The sequence below is a fragment of the Pteropus medius genome, unplaced genomic scaffold (assembly GCF_902729225.1).
Source record: "Pteropus medius unplaced genomic scaffold, Ma_sr-lr_union100, whole genome shotgun sequence".
NCBI classification, from domain to species: domain Eukaryota; kingdom Metazoa; phylum Chordata; class Mammalia; order Chiroptera; family Pteropodidae; genus Pteropus; species Pteropus medius.
This window is the reverse complement of record NW_024352789.1, coordinates 170,307-189,381: the sequence shown is the minus strand read 5'-3', so window position 1 is coordinate 189,381 and position 19,075 is coordinate 170,307. Positions and strand designations below refer to the sequence as shown.

The 19,075-nt window shown below is 62.2% G+C and overlaps 2 protein-coding genes across 5 annotated transcripts in view; one reads left to right on the top strand and one right to left on the bottom strand.

The window, feature by feature from the left end:
- SMG5 (SMG5 nonsense mediated mRNA decay factor) overlaps nt 1-14,132 on the bottom strand; it is a 21,618-nt gene extending 7,486 nt beyond the window's left edge. Inside the window, exons 1-14 of one of the 3 annotated variants that reach the window (XM_039849785.1) lie at nt 13,907-14,132; nt 10,379-10,477; nt 9,769-9,892; nt 9,366-9,522; nt 8,069-8,158; nt 7,132-7,221; nt 6,492-6,570; nt 4,556-4,681; nt 4,355-4,423; nt 3,810-4,018; nt 3,062-3,199; nt 2,336-2,935; nt 997-1,172; nt 1-71 (exon numbers count right to left, since the gene is read on the bottom strand). In XM_039849785.1, the coding sequence (XP_039705719.1) occupies nt 1-71; nt 997-1,172; nt 2,336-2,935; nt 3,062-3,199; nt 3,810-4,018; nt 4,355-4,423; nt 4,556-4,681; nt 6,492-6,570; nt 7,132-7,221; nt 8,069-8,158; nt 9,366-9,522; nt 9,769-9,892; nt 10,379-10,477; nt 13,907-13,980 (2,102 nt within the window). In that variant the 5' untranslated portion in view covers nt 13,981-14,132. Of the gene's footprint in view, nt 72-996; nt 1,173-2,335; nt 2,936-3,061; nt 3,200-3,809; nt 4,019-4,354; nt 4,424-4,555; nt 4,682-6,491; nt 6,571-7,131; nt 7,222-8,068; nt 8,159-9,365; nt 9,523-9,768; nt 9,893-10,378; nt 10,480-13,637; nt 13,770-13,906 lie in introns of those variants that run through there. The other 2 variants (XM_039849786.1, XM_039849787.1) reach the window with 2 other exon arrangements.
- Nucleotides 14,133-14,178: 46 nt separating this feature from the next.
- Nucleotides 14,179-17,819, top strand: TMEM79 (transmembrane protein 79). 2 transcript variants are annotated; one of them, XM_039849794.1, is made up of 4 exons: nt 14,179-14,390; nt 15,581-15,755; nt 16,538-17,340; nt 17,557-17,815. In XM_039849794.1, exons 3-4 carry the CDS (start codon nt 16,581-16,583, stop codon nt 17,772-17,774), a joined length of 978 nt encoding a protein of 325 aa, XP_039705728.1. In that variant the 5' UTR covers nt 14,179-14,390; nt 15,581-15,755; nt 16,538-16,580; the 3' UTR covers nt 17,775-17,815. The 2 variants fall into 2 exon arrangements, with proteins under 2 accessions (XP_039705728.1, XP_039705729.1); XM_039849795.1 differs by lacking the exons at nt 14,179-14,390; nt 15,581-15,755 and having other exon boundaries at nt 15,879-17,340; nt 17,557-17,819.
- The last annotated feature ends 1,256 nt before the right edge of the window (nt 17,820-19,075 follow it).

Sequence of the window (19,075 nt, the reverse complement as noted above, 5' to 3'; positions counted from 1 at the left end):
TCTTGGAGCTCACCAGCAGCTGGTAACAGGTTCAGCAACACCGACAGGCGGTTCCACAGACTTTGAGAGCTCTGGGGACAGAGGCAGAGGGGCCTCAGCGAGGGTGGTAGGGGGACTGTGGTCACCAGCCTGGAAGGGTCTGCTGGAAAATGACCAGAGGCCGGCGGGGCTGGCGGAGGACTTGGAAACAGGAAGCGGGCCCGTGAGGGATGAGGGTGGCCACGGAGCCTGGCCGCCCTTCACCAGCAGCTGAAGGCGTCTCGGACAGAGAAGGCGGAGGGAAGAGCCGGGCGCCTAGGGAGGCCTCCTCCCGTCCCGCATGCACCTTGTCTTCCACGCCTCGTGCCCACTCGCGGACACTCCGCAGGGAGGCGACCACATCCCCACCATGCTGCACCTCCCCCGGTGACTGAACGGGACTGATTAGGCTGTCATCCAAAAAAGCATGCAGCCGAGTGTGTGCCTGGCCCTGAGCCGCTCCCGCTGAGGAACGAGGGGGACCCGCAAGGACAGGGTGTCTTCCCGCAGCACATGTGTGCTACCTGAACAAAGTGGGGCAGAAGCCTCAGGACACCAGAGGCTCAAGATGGAAACCAAGACCGAAGGGGAGGAGCCCGCCCTCGCTCCAGCCGGCCTCCTGCCCCTACCCCGGGCTCCTTCACACCCTGCCTGGAAACCCCGCCAGCCCCACACCTGTCTCCTTCGTCAGTACCCAGCACGGCACCCTTCCTGAGACGCTGACGCACGCTCGCACCACAACCACCCCTGGTGGAGGCTTCGCCCAGCACTGAACTGCGACGCAGAACACGCAGCCTCCTCACTTCCTACCCGTGCAGGGGGCGCCACGGACCACAGGCTCTCCCAGGACCACGGTCGTGCCTAGGCGTCCCCCTGCAGAGAGCCCAGAAGCCCCGCGAGCAGGTGCTGCACTGACTCTTGCCCCAGCCTGGCTGACACCCCGGGACCTGGGGAAGGGCGGTGGGGCTGCAGCAACACCTGCGCGCACACGACGATGAGATCAGGGTTGGTCCGCAGCCAGTCCAGGAAGATCTTCACGGCGGGGAGCAGGCCTTCGGCCATCAGGACCTGCAGCTTCTCCTGGATGCTGTGCTCATTCGGACAGGAGCGTCCGCTGGACTCACTCCCCTCTGACTCAGAGCCGTCCTCAGAGGCTGGGGATGGGGGACAGAGGCGGGTGAGCCAGTGGCACATGGCAACAGGCTTTAGCTCACTGGGCAGGCAACCCTCACTCACCTGGGCTCCCCTAAAAGTCTTCATAGGAGGGCGGAGGGATCACTGTCCCCTGCCAGCGTGCCTGGGCCCACCACCTCCCAGACAGCTGCTTGTAAGTCAAGAGCCTGGTGCCACTTTAAATATGATTCTTTTAGGCTCAGGCTGATTGGGGAGGCTGATCTACACCTGTCCTCAACCAACATTTACGAAGGGCCTCGCACAGGCTACACGGAGGGCGGGGGGAGGACAGGGGCCCAGCAGCGGGGCCTCCAGCTCCCGCCCCGCCAACTTCACACGCTCCGAGACGCTGGGCGGGTCGCTCCAGCGGAGCGTCGGCCTCCTCACTGCTTTTACTCATCCCGTCTCCTCGGTGCCCCCGCAGGCCGGGCAACGTGCTCGGCACTGAGGACAAACGCAGCTGCCCTGCCCTCAGGAGGCCCGCGGGCGAGCAGGGAAGGCGGACCACTGTGGGGGAAGGGCTGCAGCTGCGCAGGTGCAGAGGCTGCAGCAGCCCACGGAGAGGACACCTACTCACCTCGCAAGTCCAGACCGAGTCACTAAGAAAACATCTACAGGGCGAGTAAGAACTAACCGAGCGACACGCTCGGGGCACGAGAGGAAGCGTGCTCCAGCCCTGAGGGAGCAGCACGCACAGCGGGCCGGGGGGCAGGGGGAGGAAGGCCAGCACCGAGACTGGGGAGCTGTCCAGCACCAAACTGCCACGAAAGGAAGGCAAGACAGGGTCCAGAGCTTGGCAAGGAGGCAGCTCAGCCAGCGCTCGCCACCGGCCACTCCCTGTGCAGGGGAGACCCTCAGGCCTCACTCTAACCCACTGCCCTGCTGAGTGCGGGTTCTCCCAGCTTCCAGGAGCCCTGGCGGGACTTGGGATAGCGCTGGGCAGGGGGGCGGGAGGGAGGGGCACAGCCACACTTGTCATGTGCGGAGGAAAGCCCCAAACCCAGAGGGCGGGGTGCAGGGGAGCCAAATAAAACCACGAGACAGGGTGGGAGCTGGGAGTGGGGGCAGACGAACTGCCAGAGAGCAGGGGTCCCTCAGCGAGTGCCAGTGGGACAGAAGCGGGGACCGGAGCCTTGCCCAGTACCTGGGTCCGAGGGCCTGTCCACGTCCCCGTTGACGCAGGGCCTACAGCTGGCCAGGGCGTGAGGCTCAGCGGCGGGCTGGGGGAGCAGGTTGCTGAAGGTGGGGGCCAGTCGGAAGCAGCGCTTGGTCTGGAACATCTGGGTGGACATGGCCTGCAGGTTGCTGGCAATGCTGGCTTCGTTGGGGCCCAGGGGGCCGTTGAGGGACTCGGGAGCCTCCGACCTGGCCCGAGGGGGCTCCGGGGCTGGGGACCGTGTCCCCTCCTCATCCTCCATGTCCTCCAGGTCTGACCGAGACTCCTGGCTGTTCATTTCTGAGTCCGTCTCGGCGTCAAAGGCTGCGCCTCCACCGTCGAGGCTCTTGTCGGAGCCGCTCTCCGAGCCCTCGCTGGCCCGGGCCGAGTTGTGGCTCGAGTCCGACTCAAAGCCTTCGCTCAGGTCACTGTCATCCCCAGCTTTGGGCAGGTGGCGGCGCCGCCGGAGGCAGGAGAGGCGAGACAACCTGCGGCTCCTCCTGGCCTCACTGGCTGGAGGTGCCGCGGGCGGGGGCTCGGGCCCCGGGCCCTCCTCTTTCTCCAAGGGCTCCTTGGACTCGGGTTCGTCTGTGGAGAGAGAACGTCAGGTGGGGCCTAGGGACAAACTGGGGGCCAGGAGCGGGGAGACACCCTCGACGCCACCTCCCCGGCCACGCCTGTGTGCCCCCCGGATCCCCACGCCCACGCCCGCACCTGTGCTGTCGCTCTGCAGTGCGGGGACCGGGTTCTCGCCCTCCTCCAGCTCGGCCTGCAGCCGTATGTTGACGTGGTTGACGAGGTGGGAAAACAGGGCCAGGGTGAAGGCGATGGCTGCGCTGTACTGCGTGGACCCTGCGGCCGGGAGGGCCCCGCGTCAGGGGCCTGGGGCCCTGGCCACTCCCACCCGCCTCCCCTGTCCCGACCTTTCCAAGGGTCTGACCACCTCTCAAAGCTGCTTCTGAGGTAAAGACGTCCCTTGGGCTCTGCACCGCCATCCTCTGATCTAGGACGCGCCGGCTCCCCGGGCGCTTCCTCACATAGCACGTGCTCTCGTCACGTCACCCGCCCTGGCTCTGCTGTCTACACAAGGCTCCCCCCGAAACCCCAGTACCCTCACACCCAGCCCTGCCTGTGTCCTCCCTGCTCCCCAACCCTGCTCCGCGTTCACCTCTGCCTGGAAGGTTTGCACACCTGACCCTGTCCACCCGGGTCCTGGCCTCAGCGGTGTGTTCGTGGGAGGGGTGAGCAGGGGAGGGGATGCGTGGCTGCCTTCGTCCACTCACCAGGAGCTCCTGACCGGCAAGGCCCCATCCCCGACCCTCCCCCAGCCCAGCAGTGACACACGTGACACGGTGGTGGCAAGGGCAGCTTGCGGGAGGGAGTTTACAAAGCAGCAGCTGCAGGGAAGACCGGCGAGGGTCCTGGAAGTCGGCGGGCAGGGGAGGGACCCAGGCAGAGGCACCTGCTCTCTTCAGGCTGTGCACACCCATGAGGCAGATGACGACCATCTGGAAGATGAGCAGGTCCGGGAGGAAGGCACACCCGCTCTCGTTCTCCTCCCCGTCCTCACTGGCCAGGCTCAGGTTGGGTGACGAAGGCAGGTAGAAGAGACAGAGGTTGAAGTCCTCCAGAACCGACTGGCAAAGCGACGTCAGCTCGGCGTCCACAGAGCTGCAGGAGGGCAGGAGGGCAGGAGTGGCAGTGGAGGTCAGCGATGGGGGCCCGGGCGGGCAGAGAGCAGGGAGTACCACGCACGGGCTCAGGGGGTCCCATGGGGGACGGGAGAGGGCGGCAGGGGCCAGCACCGGCGGGCTTCTGTTCGGTGGCTCCTTCAACATCTGGCCAGAGCCTACTCCGTACCAGAGGGAGAGCTGCCGGGAGAATGGGCCCAGAACCCGTGGGCGAAACAGCGAGGGAGGCTGAGAACGGGCGAGCTGGCTGGGGACCCCGGGAGGCAGCCGGCGCCCCCACGGCTCACAGGGCACAGGCGCCTCGCGCTGCCCTCACCTGCTCTTGGGCTGCAGCAGGCTCTGCAGGTACATGAAGTTCACCAGCAGCCTCTTGACGTCTTTGCATCTGAAACGGGGGCCCAGGAGGCGGCGGTGAGCGGCAGGTGGCCTCCCCGCTGCGCCGACTGCGCGGAGAGCCCCCCGGAACCCTCACCTCCCCGCTGCGCCGACTGCGCGGAGAGCCCCCCGGACCCCTCACCGCTTGCGGCCGGGAGACAGTCTGCGCGCCTCGCGCTTCTTCAGCTGGTGGTGCATTCTGGCTGCCTTGTCGTACAGCCGCTTGAGGTTCCCATAGGCCCCCTCGAAGGACACTTCCGACTGGATGCTGAGGGAGACGGAGGCCGCTGAGCCTTGGCAGGGCCGGGCGGGGGTGCTGTGGCCCTGCCAGGGCTTCCAGGGGCAACGCTGCTGGCAAGGGCGCTGGGCCAGCCTCCCCTCCACGCGTGCTCCTCCCCGGCCACACGCACGCGCCTTCCAGATGCATCGGGTAGGGGCGAGGCCCACGTCTCCAACACACATGGGAACAAGATACAGTCCCACTCCGTGCCAGACACCTTAGTCGCTACCCCCGAAACGTACCATCCCTGGTCTTTAAAGTGTTGACTACTACTCACTGGGGAGCATTTAACAAGCGCCTACTATGGGCAAGGACGCTCGCACGCACAATTTCAGCTGGTCCTCATGACACTCAAACACAAACATACACTGAGCACCGCACCCCACCACTGCCCATGTGTACAGATGGGGAAATGGAGCCATGGAACACGGTGGCAAGGTCACAAGCCAACATGTGGCAGAGCCGAGCCCCCATCCCAAGTCCGCTTCATATGGAGCCTAAAGCCCTAGCTGCACCTTCAAGTCCTTGTCATTAGAACCACCATGGTCACACAGTGAGGCCAGGAAAGAATTCACGTGAATTCCTCGGCCATCCCTTCCACTGACACTGGGCTCTATCTCCCCGGACCCTGAAATCTCGGGAGGGGTGCTGGGGGCTACACGCTGCTCTGACCGAACACTGGAGGTGCCCCCAGGTCTTTGGGGCAGGCAGATTCTGCCTCCAGTCTCCTGGTCGTTCATCGGTGAGTCTCAAGCTGCCACGTAAGAAGCTGGTCTCCCCTGAGGAGGGGCCCCATGGAGACGCCCGAGTCCAGCGGAGCCAACCCTGCAGACGCACCAGCCTCCGGGTCAGCCAAGCGCCAGTGACTGACGCAGACGGTGCACCAGGAGCGGCCCAGCTGGGACCCCCGGCGCCGAGCCCCACACGACGGGACTGTATCGGCACTAAGGGGGTGGGGCTTAGGGGCACCCCCAACCTGGATGTGCGCGGTGCTCCGAAGCGACTTGCCCTAAACCGTGGCCGGGAGTGTGACGAGGGGCCGGGAGCAGCGAGGGGCGCTCCCCGGAAGGGATGAGGAAAGGTGAACATGCTACAAAATGGCGCTGAACACGGCGACCCTACCGAGGTGACCGCGGCTGCACAGGGGCCGTCTGCACTGAGAGGTGGAGGGGCCGCGTGACAGCACAGACTGGTGGCATGGGAATGGGCTCCCCTGCCCGGGTGACCCCAGGCCATGGCGCACGGAGCTCTAAGGCAGGACCAGGCGTGTCCCTAGGCCATAAGTGCCTGACCCTCTGCTGTGAGGCCCGAGCCACCACACAGCCTGTCCTGAGAAGTGCTGGGACCTGGGCCCTCGGGTGGCACCTGTGAGGGTCCCGTCTCCCTGTCACGTAATCAGCAGCATGCTGGTTCACCCAGCCTCACGCGCACTTGGTGACAGTGCCTCAGTAACCTAACTCTGATCAACTTCGGGAGCCCTGAGAATACTTCCGATCCTAAGAGCTGAGTGTCAGATCGGGGAGGCTGTGATCCACCCCGCCGTCAAGTCAGCCCCCCCCACTGTCATCGCTGTCCCCTCAGGGCCCTGAAGCTCTGCAGTTCTGAGGTTCCTACCGAGGCTCCTTCGGTCATGTTTTATCAACCCTGTCAAACATATTTCCTTCTTCGAGACAACAGCCCTGTGCTTTGCATGAGACAGTGGAGAGCAATGTAAGCTGCCCACGTGCCGACACATCCAGGTGGCTGTGTACAAAGCAGCGGGAGGGCGCCCGGCAGGGGGGTGGCGGCAGGGGCTCACCAGCGCAGGTAGCAGTACATGGCCTCCACACTGTAGTATTTGCTGCCAGCCAGGGTGCCCAGCTGGTTGAATGGCATTCCTGGGGAGAGAGACGTCACTCAGCCTGGAGCCACCATGCCCACCCAAAGCCCAGCATCAAAGGACTCGTGGGGAGGAGAGCTGGGTCTGCAGGCGACACCGGAGTCCCAGAGGACTCCTGGCAGACTCTCTCCAATCAGCCCGCCCCCGCCCAACCTGCCTCTGAGGGAGCCAGGCCTTCAGTGGCGGCGGCTCTTCCCAGGCTGACAGAGCCGCACGGGCCCCCTCTACCCAGCCCCGTTTCCCAGTGCCGAGTCCCACCCACACGCGGTCCCCGCCTCTCCCTGTCGTGGGGCCTCATCCCTTGTCACTGTGCCTGCTAGGGCCAGACGAAGTACCATCTCCTCTCTACACAGACCTCCTCCCGCTGTCCCCTCCTTCTCAAGAGACCTTCCCAGCTCCTGAGTGTGCATCATGGGCGACGAGGCCACTGGTGAAGCACAAGCGGACTGACTGCGGGGAGGACCCGGGCAAAGCGAGAGCAGCCCGCCGGCCACGCTGGCACTGTCCCCTGCTTGGAAAATGCCGCTGGGCTGGGGGGGGCCCACGTGGGGCCACTCACCAATCTGGGGGGCCACCGACAGAGCCTGGTAGTAAAACCTCTCCGCGAGCAGCTCGGTGTCCACGCCGGCCAGCTCGTTCTGATACCGCGCTGCAGGGCAGAGGAGAGAGGGAGAACCGCCATGACTCCACGTGTGAGGAAGACCGCCCTCTTCCGGGGTCCCCGAGGAGCTGTCCCCAAAGCCCGGGCGGAGGACACTGAGCTAGAGGCGAGCCGCTGAGGCCTCTGGCAGTCTTAAAATTGCATCGCTGCGGGTGAACTGCCCGATGCTCTCCTCCTCGCGGCTCAGGCCAACGTGTAAAGGACGCTCAGCGTCTGCAAAGGAAGCAGGCTCTTCCCGACCCCCACGGCGGGCCGCAGCGCACGGCTCCTTGGGACACTCTGACGCCTGCTTCAGATGCAACTGCTCATTCCCGAGAGGCCACACCACTAATGACCCTGGTCAGCCTCACGGCAAACAGCCGCCTCCGAGGGTCCAGGGGTGGGCAGGGGGCAGGACGACACGTGCCTCGGGGCAGGAAGAGACAACGTGCCCAACAGCCACGCAGCAGCAGCCACTGAGGACCCTTTGTCTATGGGGACTGGACACCAGGGGCCACAGAGTCAGTACTTTCCCATTCTGAGAACCATCTGTCAAGCCAGTAAGTCCGCCCTGGGCCTGACTTCAATTCCCCCAGCAGAGAGAAAAGAAAACCCCAAAGAAGAAGTTAAAATCTCCCTCGGCCACTGCTGAGAGCTCGAACGCGCCTCCCTCCCTGCGCCCACTGGCCCTCTCCGGCTCGCGAGGAGACGGGCAGGGAAGGGGCAGCATCAGCCGACGGGAAGAAGCGCTCAGAGGCCAAGCTCCGCCCGGCTTGGATGCAGGGGCACCAAGCTCGGAGGCAGCTGGAGCCTGTCCTGAGCCCCAAACAGAGGGAACGCAGGTTTGGACCCTTACACAGATCCCCCAGGTACACCAGACATCGGTGGCATGCCATCTGCGCCCAGTCCGTCTCCTTCCCTGAGGCAGACACTGGCTTCTTGCATCCTGAGAGAAGGAGGGAGAGACTCGTGAGCCCACACCGCGTCCCGCGCCCATGGGAACACCTACCCAGGTGGACAGAGGAACTGAGAGCCCAGGCTCTCAGAGCACTATCTCTGGGACAGAGAAGACTCGCTCCCAGGGCGGCGAGGGACTGGCCAACAGGGGCTGGGTTCCTCAACTGGGACAGCTCCTCGTGGGGAAGGTCACGGGGAAGGTCGAAACAAGAAGGCTCCTAAAAAGAAGGGGGGGGGACCTGCCCAGGAGTAGCGCGGCGTGGACGAGGCCAGGGCCGTGCTCGGCCTCCGCCCCGGAGAGGGAAGTGGCCTGGGAAGGAGATGGCCAGGGGCGGTGTCTGGGTGCCAGGCATGGGCCCTAGTGTCTCCCGAGGTCAACCTCGCTGGCCTTGAGCACCCGTGAGGCTACCCCTCAGTCATCCCACTGTACAGTGAGGTCACCCGCCACCCAGCAGGCGCGGAAGGGCCAGCCTGGCTCCAGAGACCAGCGTCCCGCCACTGGGTCTTGCAGCCATGCTCTGCTATGCCCCCACCCCCAGAAAGCCTTTCAGGTTTTCTACGTGACTTCTCACAGCTGGCCGAGTGGAAAACACACCAGCGGGGAGAAGAGCTGCAGGGTCTAGGGACCAACCGGAAGTTAAGGGTCCCTAATCGCTCCGGGGTGCTGGCCCTTGGCGTCTGGCACAAAGGCCATGGATCTGCCTAGGGCGAACGCAGCTTGTTTAAACACTTCCAAATGCGCCGCACAGGCCACGACCCCCATGTGACCCAGAATGCCCACAGGCCGGTGAGGGGCGTGAAGAGCAGGGGGTCGGGAGAGGGCGAGGGCCCTGAAGGGCGGCCGCCAGCCGGACACAAAGGGAAGGCTCTGCCGCCAGGACGTGCCCTGGCCGAGAGACCGCGCCATGCTGAAGGAGGGCGCGCAACCCGCAGCGGTCAAAGGGATGATGCAGAGGACAGGCGTGCCGGCCCTGGCCAAGATCACGCCACAGCCCGGCCCCCATCCCAGGCCAGAGGCCTCTGTCCCTTGGGTCTTCACCCTAGTTCGTGTTCCGATCCGCCCACATCCAAGCTTCACGAACACCTGCAAGTCTTGCTGGAAGGTTCAGTGCCTGGCTGGGTCACAAGCTCCACGAGCTTCGAGGGCCACGCACGCCCAGGTGGAGGCACGGGAGCTTGCTCCCCAGCCCACTGACCTATGAGGGGATCGGTGACATGGGTCCAGTCGATGCAGCACTGCAGCTCGAGCTGGTAGTGGGACTGGATGTAGAGAAGGAGGTGCTGGTAGAAGCCGATGCCAGCGACCAGGTGTGTCCTGTAGGCGCATTCCAAGGTGCTCCGGCTGTGGATGTGCTGGGGGTGGGGGGGGGGCAGCGAATCCAGCCCAGGGCACCCCTGCCTTCTCATGGAGGACAGAAATGTACTCTCACTCGGAACTACCATACACGCTCAGCCTCCCGCTGGGGACCACGCACCCCCTCCCTCCCCACCATCTCCCCGCCCCGCCTCCAGCCACCCCGCCCACTTCAGCTGGGTCTTTTCCCCGCAGCGTCCCCTCTGTAGACAAGCTGCTTGCCAGGATCCGGGGCCGCCCCGTACCTTTTTGTTCGTCTTGATAAGCTGGATGACTTCGTAGTACACCTTTCTCCACAGCAGCTCCTCGGCCTTCCTCCCATAGTCCACCGGGTGCAGGAACATGAGCTTGACGCACAGCTCACGCAGCCTGCAGGCAGTGGAGCGTGAGGGGGGGGCCCCTGCCTCGCGGGACGCACAAGGCCCGAGGGCAAGGTGGCCTCTGCCAACACCCCGCCGACAAACCTCCGGACCTCCCAGGACACATCCAGGATCGGTCAGTGTGACCCAGGACGACGGCCGTCCTGGAAGGCAGTCGGAGCCCCAGGAGACAGACAGGACCGTACGAACTTTAATCGTCGTTTTCTCGCCCTGCACCCTCCTCTCCTCTCTCTGCCTTTTATCCTCTCCTTTTCCTTTCAGGACGCGGTACAGCCAATTCCCCAACTCAGATGCCACTCTCAGGGCACCAGGCTAACAGATGCAGAAGCCGCGGACGGCGTGAGGACCCCCATGCCCGGCCCCAGGAAGGCAGGACTTCAGAGCCCATCGCTGTACAGGAGGCCAGGGGAGAGAGAACAGGTGTCTGCAGGTGGCGGGGCCGGGTGCAGGGTCTGCGGCCTAGTCCCCAGCTTACTTGTTCCGCAGGCTAACGTTCTCCGGCTTGAACACTTCTTGATACGCGGCTTTGTTGCACAGGATGAGGTCGAGTCGGTGCACGGCCTCCACCACAGCCCTGCAGGGGAACACGGGCGAGCGGCCCGAGCCGTGTGCATGGTCCGCCAGGACGCCAGACACCGGCCCCGAGGAGCAGCCAAGGAGTGAGGGCGGGGAGATGGGGAGGCTGCAGACTGCTCTGTACGGAACGAGGTGATCTGCCTACACCCTGACCCAGCAGCCTCCCGGGGGCGTCCGGCAATGATGGAGACACTTCCATTGTCACAACCGGGGTGCTAAAGGGGTTGCTTGCTACTGGCATTTAGTGGGCACTCCTAGACACCCCACAACACACAGGACAGCGTGTCACAACAACTCTCCCGCCCAAAATGTCCCATCAAGGAGGAGGAACCCCGTGATGGGGGAAGGCAGGCTCTCCCAATGGAAAAGCACAGGCTCTGATGCCAGGCGGAAAATCTCGGGTCTGAGCCCTGGCTGTGCCTTCCTGGCGCTGGAACTCTGGGCTCATTACCTGCCAACCTCTCTCAGCAGCAGTCACCACACCCATAAAAACGGAGATGACCACAGCAGCCACCTCGGAGGGCTGCTGCGACGACCAAATGAAACATTTCACACACGGCATCGGTACACGGGGGGCACTGCCCTCGTCAGGGTGCAGCGGATGAATTACTGTTGCGGGAGAGCTTATTATCGCGGCCGTGAAGGAGACGGGCAGTGCGTCTCCAGCCTTTGGTGATGGCATCCCTAGTGTAAAATTCTGCTCTGGAATGGGGACTGTGGGAAAGTGGGGGGTCTTGAGAGGCTGCATCACGATGTCTCCTGGATCCTGCTGAAGGAACCGTTTGTCGAGTGCACAGTGTGGGCCCTGGAACCAGACTGCACGGGTTCAAATCCCAGTGAATGCTAGCAGCTGAGTGGTCCTGGGCAAAACACCTGCCTGCCCACGTCTCGGTTCTTCCATCACTGACTGTGAAGGTGACATGAGCTAACACAAAAAGCATTCACAGCAGGCTTGTACAGAGTAAGCACTCAATAAGTGTGACTCTTCGTCATTCCCGTTATAAGGCAAAGGAAGAGACTCCAGACACCGAGAGAAAGGCCGAGAAAAGTACGGATGGCTAAGAAGTGCCAGACGAAGCTGTCTTCTCTGGAAGGGCAAAATCCAGAGGATGACAGACAGCAGCTGTGTGAACAGGAGAATCAGGTGTAGGTCTGGACACAGAAGCCACCAAAACCAGGGAGTGATGATTCTCAACACTATCAGAGTGTTTCACAAGACTGACACACATGCCCCTGGGCTAGGGAAAGGGGGCCACAGCAGGCGAGCACCCTACGGTGGCCCAGGGAGCACACCACTAAAAGCTGCCCGTCCGGGGCAAAGTGCCCACCAGGCCCAGCTGAGTGGTGGGATGGCAGGTGATCAGGCCTTCTCACAGGCAGTCTCGAGAGCTTGGCACTGCTCCAACCCCCCGGGCTGCCTAGAGATGGGAGCCGGCCCTTTTGGCCAGCCTGGCCTTCGATGCCAGGGGCAGCGGCAGACAGCTGTTGGTGATGCACTCTATGCCAGCCTGGTCCCTAGGGCGGGGCTTTTAACTCTAGGGCCATGGGCGGATGTAGGAGGTGTGTGTGTTTACAGACGGGCTCACGATTCTCAGCCCAAAAACGTTAACAGCCACTACTCCAGGAAGTTCGAACTGCAAATTCTGAAACCTGAGAGGACTCAGCATTTTCTTGTCCATTCCCCATCAGACCGTGAGCTCCTCCACTAAGTCGTCATCTCCCTTAGAGCCCAAACCGCAAAACTGACTGTGTCTCATTCACTGTTGTAATCCCAGGCTTAGCACGGTGTTAACGAAGAAATGTGTTTTTAAAAACTAGTTAATTGGCCTAATTAATTGGTGCTCGTGTCCCTTCCAGCATCCCTTCTCCAGCTGCTTTTTCTTCTGAGGGGCTTAAACATTTCAGAATTTCATTTCTGTAAACAGATTATGGGAAAGTCCCAAATTCACTGAAGCTCAGAGTGACAGTTTCATCGTCTAACATCACCTTTATCTAGGGAAGAGAAATCAGACCACCCTCCCCCAATTCCTTCTACCAATCACCACTGCTATAATAATAAAAACAGAAACCTTCTGCCTCAAATTTCCACCCTGCTCAAAACCAGCAACGCACAATTACAGGCGGAGATACCCATGTGCACACTGGTAAACCACACACGCAAACACATCAGGTTAAATCAATCAGTCCTGTGAAGGCAGTGGCTTGAGAAAGAACTCGACTTGAGAATGACTAAAGGAGTCATCACCAAAGGCCGGGGACAAGTCAGGAATCTTGCTGACACACTGCTCTGACAGGCAGCTCTGACAATCAGGAGCATGACGAGGCACATGTGCCACCCCCAGCCAACTCCTCACTCTCCCAGAGCCCAGGGGCTGCTGGGCTGGATCACTTTTCTATTTATGGAGTAGGCTATATTCCCCAACGTCTTCTGAAGCCAGAGCAGGCAAATGCCGACTCGAGGGAAGAGAAGGCAAGACACCCCTGGCTCTCACTGTCAAGACGGGGCCCAGGGCTGGAGGGGGCAGCCTTCTCCTGCAAATGCTCCTTTTCTACCGAGCCTGAGCCAAGCGAAACCCGCAAGCCTTGCTCCCTTCTGGAAAGCAGAAAGCTCGACTTGGCCTCTGCACTCCATTCTACTTCCATCCAGTTCTAGAGCCCGTGTGCCAGCTGCTCCCCAAGAAGAGCCGCTGACCCAGGGTGGGAGAGCCCACTACCGGCCTGGTCCCCAGGGCGCAGGGCTGAAAATGCTGCGAGTGCCCGCACCCTGCAGGTCAGGAACCCAGTCTGGAGGCTGCCTGGCCACAGCCTGCGGAGTGAGGCTGCGAGGGAGGTGGGCGCCAGGAATCCCCAGGGGCCTGGAACCGGCTCCCTGACCTAAGGACAACTCCGGATCCTTCCAGTCCAACACACAGCCTTCCAGCCTTTCTTTTCATTCATTCCCCCCAAATTAGAGCCCTAAGGGACTTCAGAGCGCATCCAATCCGAATCTCTCCGTGTAAGGATGAGGAAGCTCAGGCCCAAGGTCACACGGGGAGAGGTGGCTCTCCGGGTTTCGGCTCAGGGCTCTCCCCTGGAAGTCCCGCAGGGCTTTAAGCACTATTCCCTTCCGGTTCCTCCCCACCTCTGACCCCGACCCCCGCGGCCCTCGATTCCCAGCTCTTCACCCCGGATCCGCAAAGCTCGGCGCCCGGCCGAGCTCGGCGCGGAGGGGACCCCTCCACGTGCGCCCCTCCAAACCTCGCAGCCGCGACCCCTCCCTGCGGCTCCGTCCCGGGCCGCGGGACCCCGCCCCCGCGCGCGGCCAGACTGCACCCTCCTCCCGCGCCCGCGCCCCAGCCGGGTGCCCGGGCCCCGCCCGCCCGAGGCCCCGCCCCTCGCCGTCCCCCCACTTCCCTCCGCGGCGCACTCACGCCCCGGCCCCTCTCACCGGTACAGCCGCTTAGTGTGGAGGACCTTTGCTTCCGGCTCGCTGCTGTCCCCTGCGGCGGGGCCTTGGCTCATGGTGCCCGGGTCCGGGGGTGGCTCCCGGTCACAGGCCCCCGCCACCCACCGCTACCGCCAGCACCGCCGTCTCCGGCCGCAGCCGCAGCAGCCACCGCCGCCGGCCCTGCTCGGCCGCCATCGCTGTGAGGCGGCTGCCCGCGACAGCTCCTCCTCCGCCTGCCAAGTCTCGCGATAGCGGCTGCACAGTTGCGGGCCAGCGGCGTGCTGCTCCCAAATCTCGCGGAACTCACTTTCCCTCCCGGGAAGTTGCCAGAACTAACTCCGGGCAGCATGGCCTCTTTCCGGCTTCTTCAAGCCCTTGCGAAAAACTTTATTGATACAGCTGCCAGAGAACGGACAGTGGGTGGATCGGGGCAGATGGGCTCATGCCAGGAGCTAGGAGCGTGACTTTGCTTTGTCCTGCAGTGGTCAGGCCACCCCCTTCTGCCCCTTCACCCCCTCCTCCCGTTTGAACCGAGTCTTTCAAATTACTGGTTTGAGTGATTGCATTTCTCCCTTTTCCCCATCATTTAAACAAACAAACAAAAATGCCTGTGAAAGTTTCCTTGTAAAGGGCCAGACATGAGTGAGGCCTTCCATCCAGTTCGTGACTCGGCCCTTCTGCTGCCCCTCCCCAAGATTTCCGGTCGCGCCAACATAGACTGGACACCTGCTGTCCTCCAGCCACAATGCTGGCTTCTGGACATACGGAGATGAGCAATCAGACACTGTCCTGCCCATCATTTGATGCCTTAACTGCCTTCCTATCCTCCAGCTTAGAGGGGTGAAATAGAACTCGATCATAAAACACCACGAACAAGTCTGAGGAGGGTATTTTATCTCAGAATTTTCAATCCAAAGATGAGCTCCAATGTAGCTGTCACTTTTGTGAGCCATCTGTTGCAAAATGACCTCACAAAGCCCAAACAACCTTAGTGTGAGGTACCGCAGAAACAAGCCACACGCCCGCGTTTCTGCCTCAGGTACTCCCTTTGGGAAGATGACTTTGGATTCCTTGACCTTAAACCCAAAAAGCAAGGTGTTAGGGGGCAGAGGCTGTGGACTCCTTGTAATGGGAAGTAGATTCCCTTTACGCCACTACGGTTCTGGTCCCAGCCGACCTTCTTTCTGTCTGTTTTTTAAACAGCCCAGTCTTTCCTACTCCTTGGCCTTTGGCTTACGGTCCCTCCCCTTGCCTGGAGCACTCTGATTTCCCTTCACATCTCAGCTCCAATGGCACCTTGGCAAGAGGTTTGTCCCACTGAAATTGTTTTATTGATTTAGTTGCTAGGCTTCTTTATGATCTGTTCCCCTCAAGGGCAAAGACCTTGCCTGTTATCTTGTCTCCTGGATGATCTGTGCTTAGAATAGTGCCTTAGCTAACAATAGGTGCTCAATAAATACCGAATGAGTAAGTGTAGAAATTCCACTCTTTTCTGGGTAGTCCAAACTACACCAAGCACTCTTTGATGCACAAACCCCATGGTCCCCCTCTGCCTTCCTGAGCTGGGAGCTCCCACACTTCCCATTTGCTAGAACTCAGACTTATTTCTATGCCCAGCTGCACCCCCACTTTCGGAGGGATGACATCCTCCGCCCATGCTTTTTCTGTCGGCAGATTCAGCAGGGCGGGACCTGCCCCTTTAATCTGGGCTCCACCTGCTCTGGTCAGACTGGTTTGGAGATACAGGTCTCCCTTTGAGGGAGACCGGAGGAATACTTGCACAGCCAGCAGGGAGCTGGGCGGCTCCTTCCCAGACGCTGTGAGGACCCTCTGCCTCTCCAGATGGAAAGTAAGAGGGTGTCAAAGATCCGAATGTCAAGGAGCGGGGGGCCCTTGCGGAGGTAGAGGCAGGGGTCAGCCCCATCAAGAAGCAGTGGGACAGAACAGACGGCAGGGGGAGGAGAGACCAGAGAGGAGGCAGGGGGGCAGCTGCCACGGGACCTGGAGGGCAGAGTGCACAGACCCGGGCCCTTGGAGCTGGCCAGGGTGGGCTTGTGAGGAGTTTGGAAGCTGCCCAAGTACCCAGGCTCGAACGATAAAACAGGGTGTACTCATGCCGCCAGTTCCTGGGGACAGATCTGTTGGCAAATCACTAGTATCAGTTGCCAGGAAGAGTCTGAGCGGGGTCTGCAGGGAGAAGGGGAGGTTCGAAGGTGAAGGAGGAGGCTTCTGTGTCCCTGAGGAGGTCCTCAGTAGGTGGCAACTCTGGGCAAAGCTCTAGGTACCTTTCCTTCCTCCGGGTCCTGCATTGGGGTGGCCATGACCCCGGGGTTTTTGGTGGAGGGGTAGAAGGCGTGGGCGGGGGCTGGCCCAGCCAAAGGCCTGTGCCCCCGGACTCACCCTCCCCTGCTGGATGGCCTTCGATGTCGTAAGGGTGTCTCCATGTCAGCTGCTCACTGCTCTCCCACCTCCCTGTTCCAGCACCTTCCGCCTCACCATGTCCTCCCAAAGGTTCCCGAGGGGACTAAAGCCCACGAGACTGGCTGCCCTGCAGAGTTCCAGTTTCGTCCACCCGTCCTCAGGGCCAGAGGACGGGGCCCTCTGACGAAACTTACCTCTGCTAACCTCCAGGGTGACATGACCTCACGGTAGACCCCAGAACCGAGGCCCCAGGATGACGGAACCCGAGACCCTGGCTCTGTTGGAGGTGAAGGGGTCTGAGGCCCCGGAGAAGAGCGCGCCCCAGGCCTTGGTCCCCAATGGCGGGCAGCCCGAGGGGGAAAGCGGGGCTGAGTCCCCTGGCGCTGAGTCCCCCAGAGTGGAGTCATCAGCCGGGTCTCCCGCAGCTGGAGAGGGGACTGAGGATGGTCTAGACAGCACTGTGAGTGAGGCTGCCACCCTGCCTTGGGGAACCGGCCCCCAGCCCAGTGCTCCGTTTCCAGACCCGCCCGGCTGGCGGAACCTGGAGCCCGAGCTCCTGGAGGTGGAGCCGCCCAGCAAGCCGGAGGGCCTGCCAGAGGATGACACTGACCCGCTGCCCGAGAAGGCGGCCCGGGCCTGCGTGCCCATCGACCTGCAGTGCATTGAGCGGCGGCCCCAGGAGGCCGTCGCCCTGTGCTGTGAGGCGGGCGAGGCTGAGCGCCGCCGGGCCCTCCTGCACCCCCGAGCCGGGCCCCCCGAGCTGCCGGAGCGCAAGTGGGCCGAGGCTGCCACGAGGCCGCCCAGCCGCACCTGCAGGGGCTGCGGAAGCTGCGGAGGCCAGGAGGGGCTGAAGGCTGTGGCCTCGGTGGCGGCCGCCCTCGTCCTCTTCCCCTGCCTGCTGTACGGGGCCTACACCTTCCTGCCCTTCGACGCCCCCCGGCTGCCCACCATGAGTTCCCGCCTCATCTACACGCTGCGCTGCGGGGTCTTCGCCACCTTCCCCATCGTGCTGGGTGAGCCCGGGCCCTGTGACAGGGGAGGGGGCCCCTGGGGACTGGGCCGAGGGCAGGGCCGGCCTGGCTGGGGAGCGGGATGGTTTCCCTTCATTCGGCCAGGCCCCCCAGGGCCTTGCGCACCCGCCCCCCCTGCCTGCCTGTCCCCTCCTGGGCCTCCAGCCGCACTGTGGGGAGCCCTGGCCTGGCCCTGCTGACCCACCCCCTGCCCCCCAGGCCTCCTGGTGTACGGGCTGAGCCTGCTGTGCTTCTCCGCCCTGCGGCCCTTTGCCGAGCCGCGGCGGGAGGTGGAGATCCACCGGCAGTATGTGGCCCAGTCAGTCCAGCTCTTCATCCTGTACTTCTTCAACCTGGCTGTGCTGTCCACCTACCTGCCCCAAGACACCCTCAAGCTGCTCCCGCTGCTCACCGGCCTCTTCGCAGTCTCCCGGTAAATCAGAGCGGGGACGGGGGCGGGGCACAGGGGAGGTCATGCTGCCACAGGCCGCAGGTGCCTCAGTGTGTGGACGGCCAGGGCCAGGGGCTTTCTGGATCCTGCATCGGCCAGGGCCGGGGGCTTTCTGGACCCTGCATCAGCCCACACAGGCAGCCTGGAAAGACAAGTCCACTTTCTCCCTCGCTCCTTACCTCCCCTGGTAGCAGGAGGTCAGCTCAGGTCTTCCCACAGGAAGTTGGTTTGGGAGACACATACACCATGTAGAACTGGAAGGGTAGCACAGACCAGCCTCCCACCCATGGCAGCCATTCCTCTGTGACACGGGTCAGGGGGCCACTGGCCTCGAGTTGAACAACCCGTGACCAAGTGCTCAGTTCTTTATCAGGCAGCGTCTTTCGTCTTTCAAAGGTCCCGATTATTGGAAAGCCCTCTTTCTTGTGCTGAAAACTGCTGTCCTGACCCTAATCTCTGAAATTGCCTCGGACAAAATGTTCCCCACCCGCGTTTCCTTTGCTAAGTGGCCCTGATCCTTTCGCTGTCCTTCCCTCTGGGCAGGAAATTCTCCTGCTGGTCAAATGAGGGAAGGGGCCTGGTCAAGGGTATTGATCATCCTTCTGCTCATACAGACCAAGGGCACGTCAGCTCTCAAGGGCACCTCGTTACTCTCCCTGAGAAACTGGTCAGCTGAAACCTGCAGGGGTGTTCTCACGGGGACCGCTAACGAACTAGAAACTCACCTATGAGTTTCTGAAGCCAAATATGCCGGTCTTTCCACTTTTTCCCTAATACACTTCCATCTATCACTTTCAACATACAATTCCAGGCAGCTTCAACGGCTAAAGCATTCTCCCCGCCGAGCTAAAGTCTGTCCTGTTACTGACTGTAGCCTAGTGCTCCCCTGTCCCACCAGCCCCCTGACCATCACGCAGTCCCGCATTTTCTCCCGGGAGGTGTTTCCGGTGATAAATGTTCCCGCTCAGGTAATTGCACCTCCCATTCCTCTCGGGGGAATGCTGGTCTCAGGTAGAAGTTGGCTTAAGCAGTCAGAACCATGCGGGAGCTGAAGAAGCCTCAGCGACTCTCTGGTCCGTCTGACCCATTTTGTAGAGAGGGAACCACAAGAGACGTGGGGGCAGGGTGGAGTCGCTCAGGTCAGCCAGCAGCAGTGTCAGGACTGGACTCCCTCTTCTCTGCCACGGGCAGCTTACTTACCACTTTGGGTCTCTGTTGCATCAGCTATAAAATGGAGCTGTGAGAATCGAAGTGAGTTAATCCGCGTGGCGTGCGCACCAGCCCGGC

Excerpts from the sequence above, each read along its gene's own strand:
- TMEM79 (XM_039849795.1), top strand. The coding sequence starts at position 16,581 with ATGACGGAACCCGAGACCCTGGCTCTGTTGGAGGTGAAGGGGTCTGAG. Across the intron at positions 17,341-17,556 it reads CACCTTCCCCATCGTGCTGG|GCCTCCTGGTGTACGGGCTG; the intron begins GTGAGCCCGGGC and ends CCTGCCCCCCAG.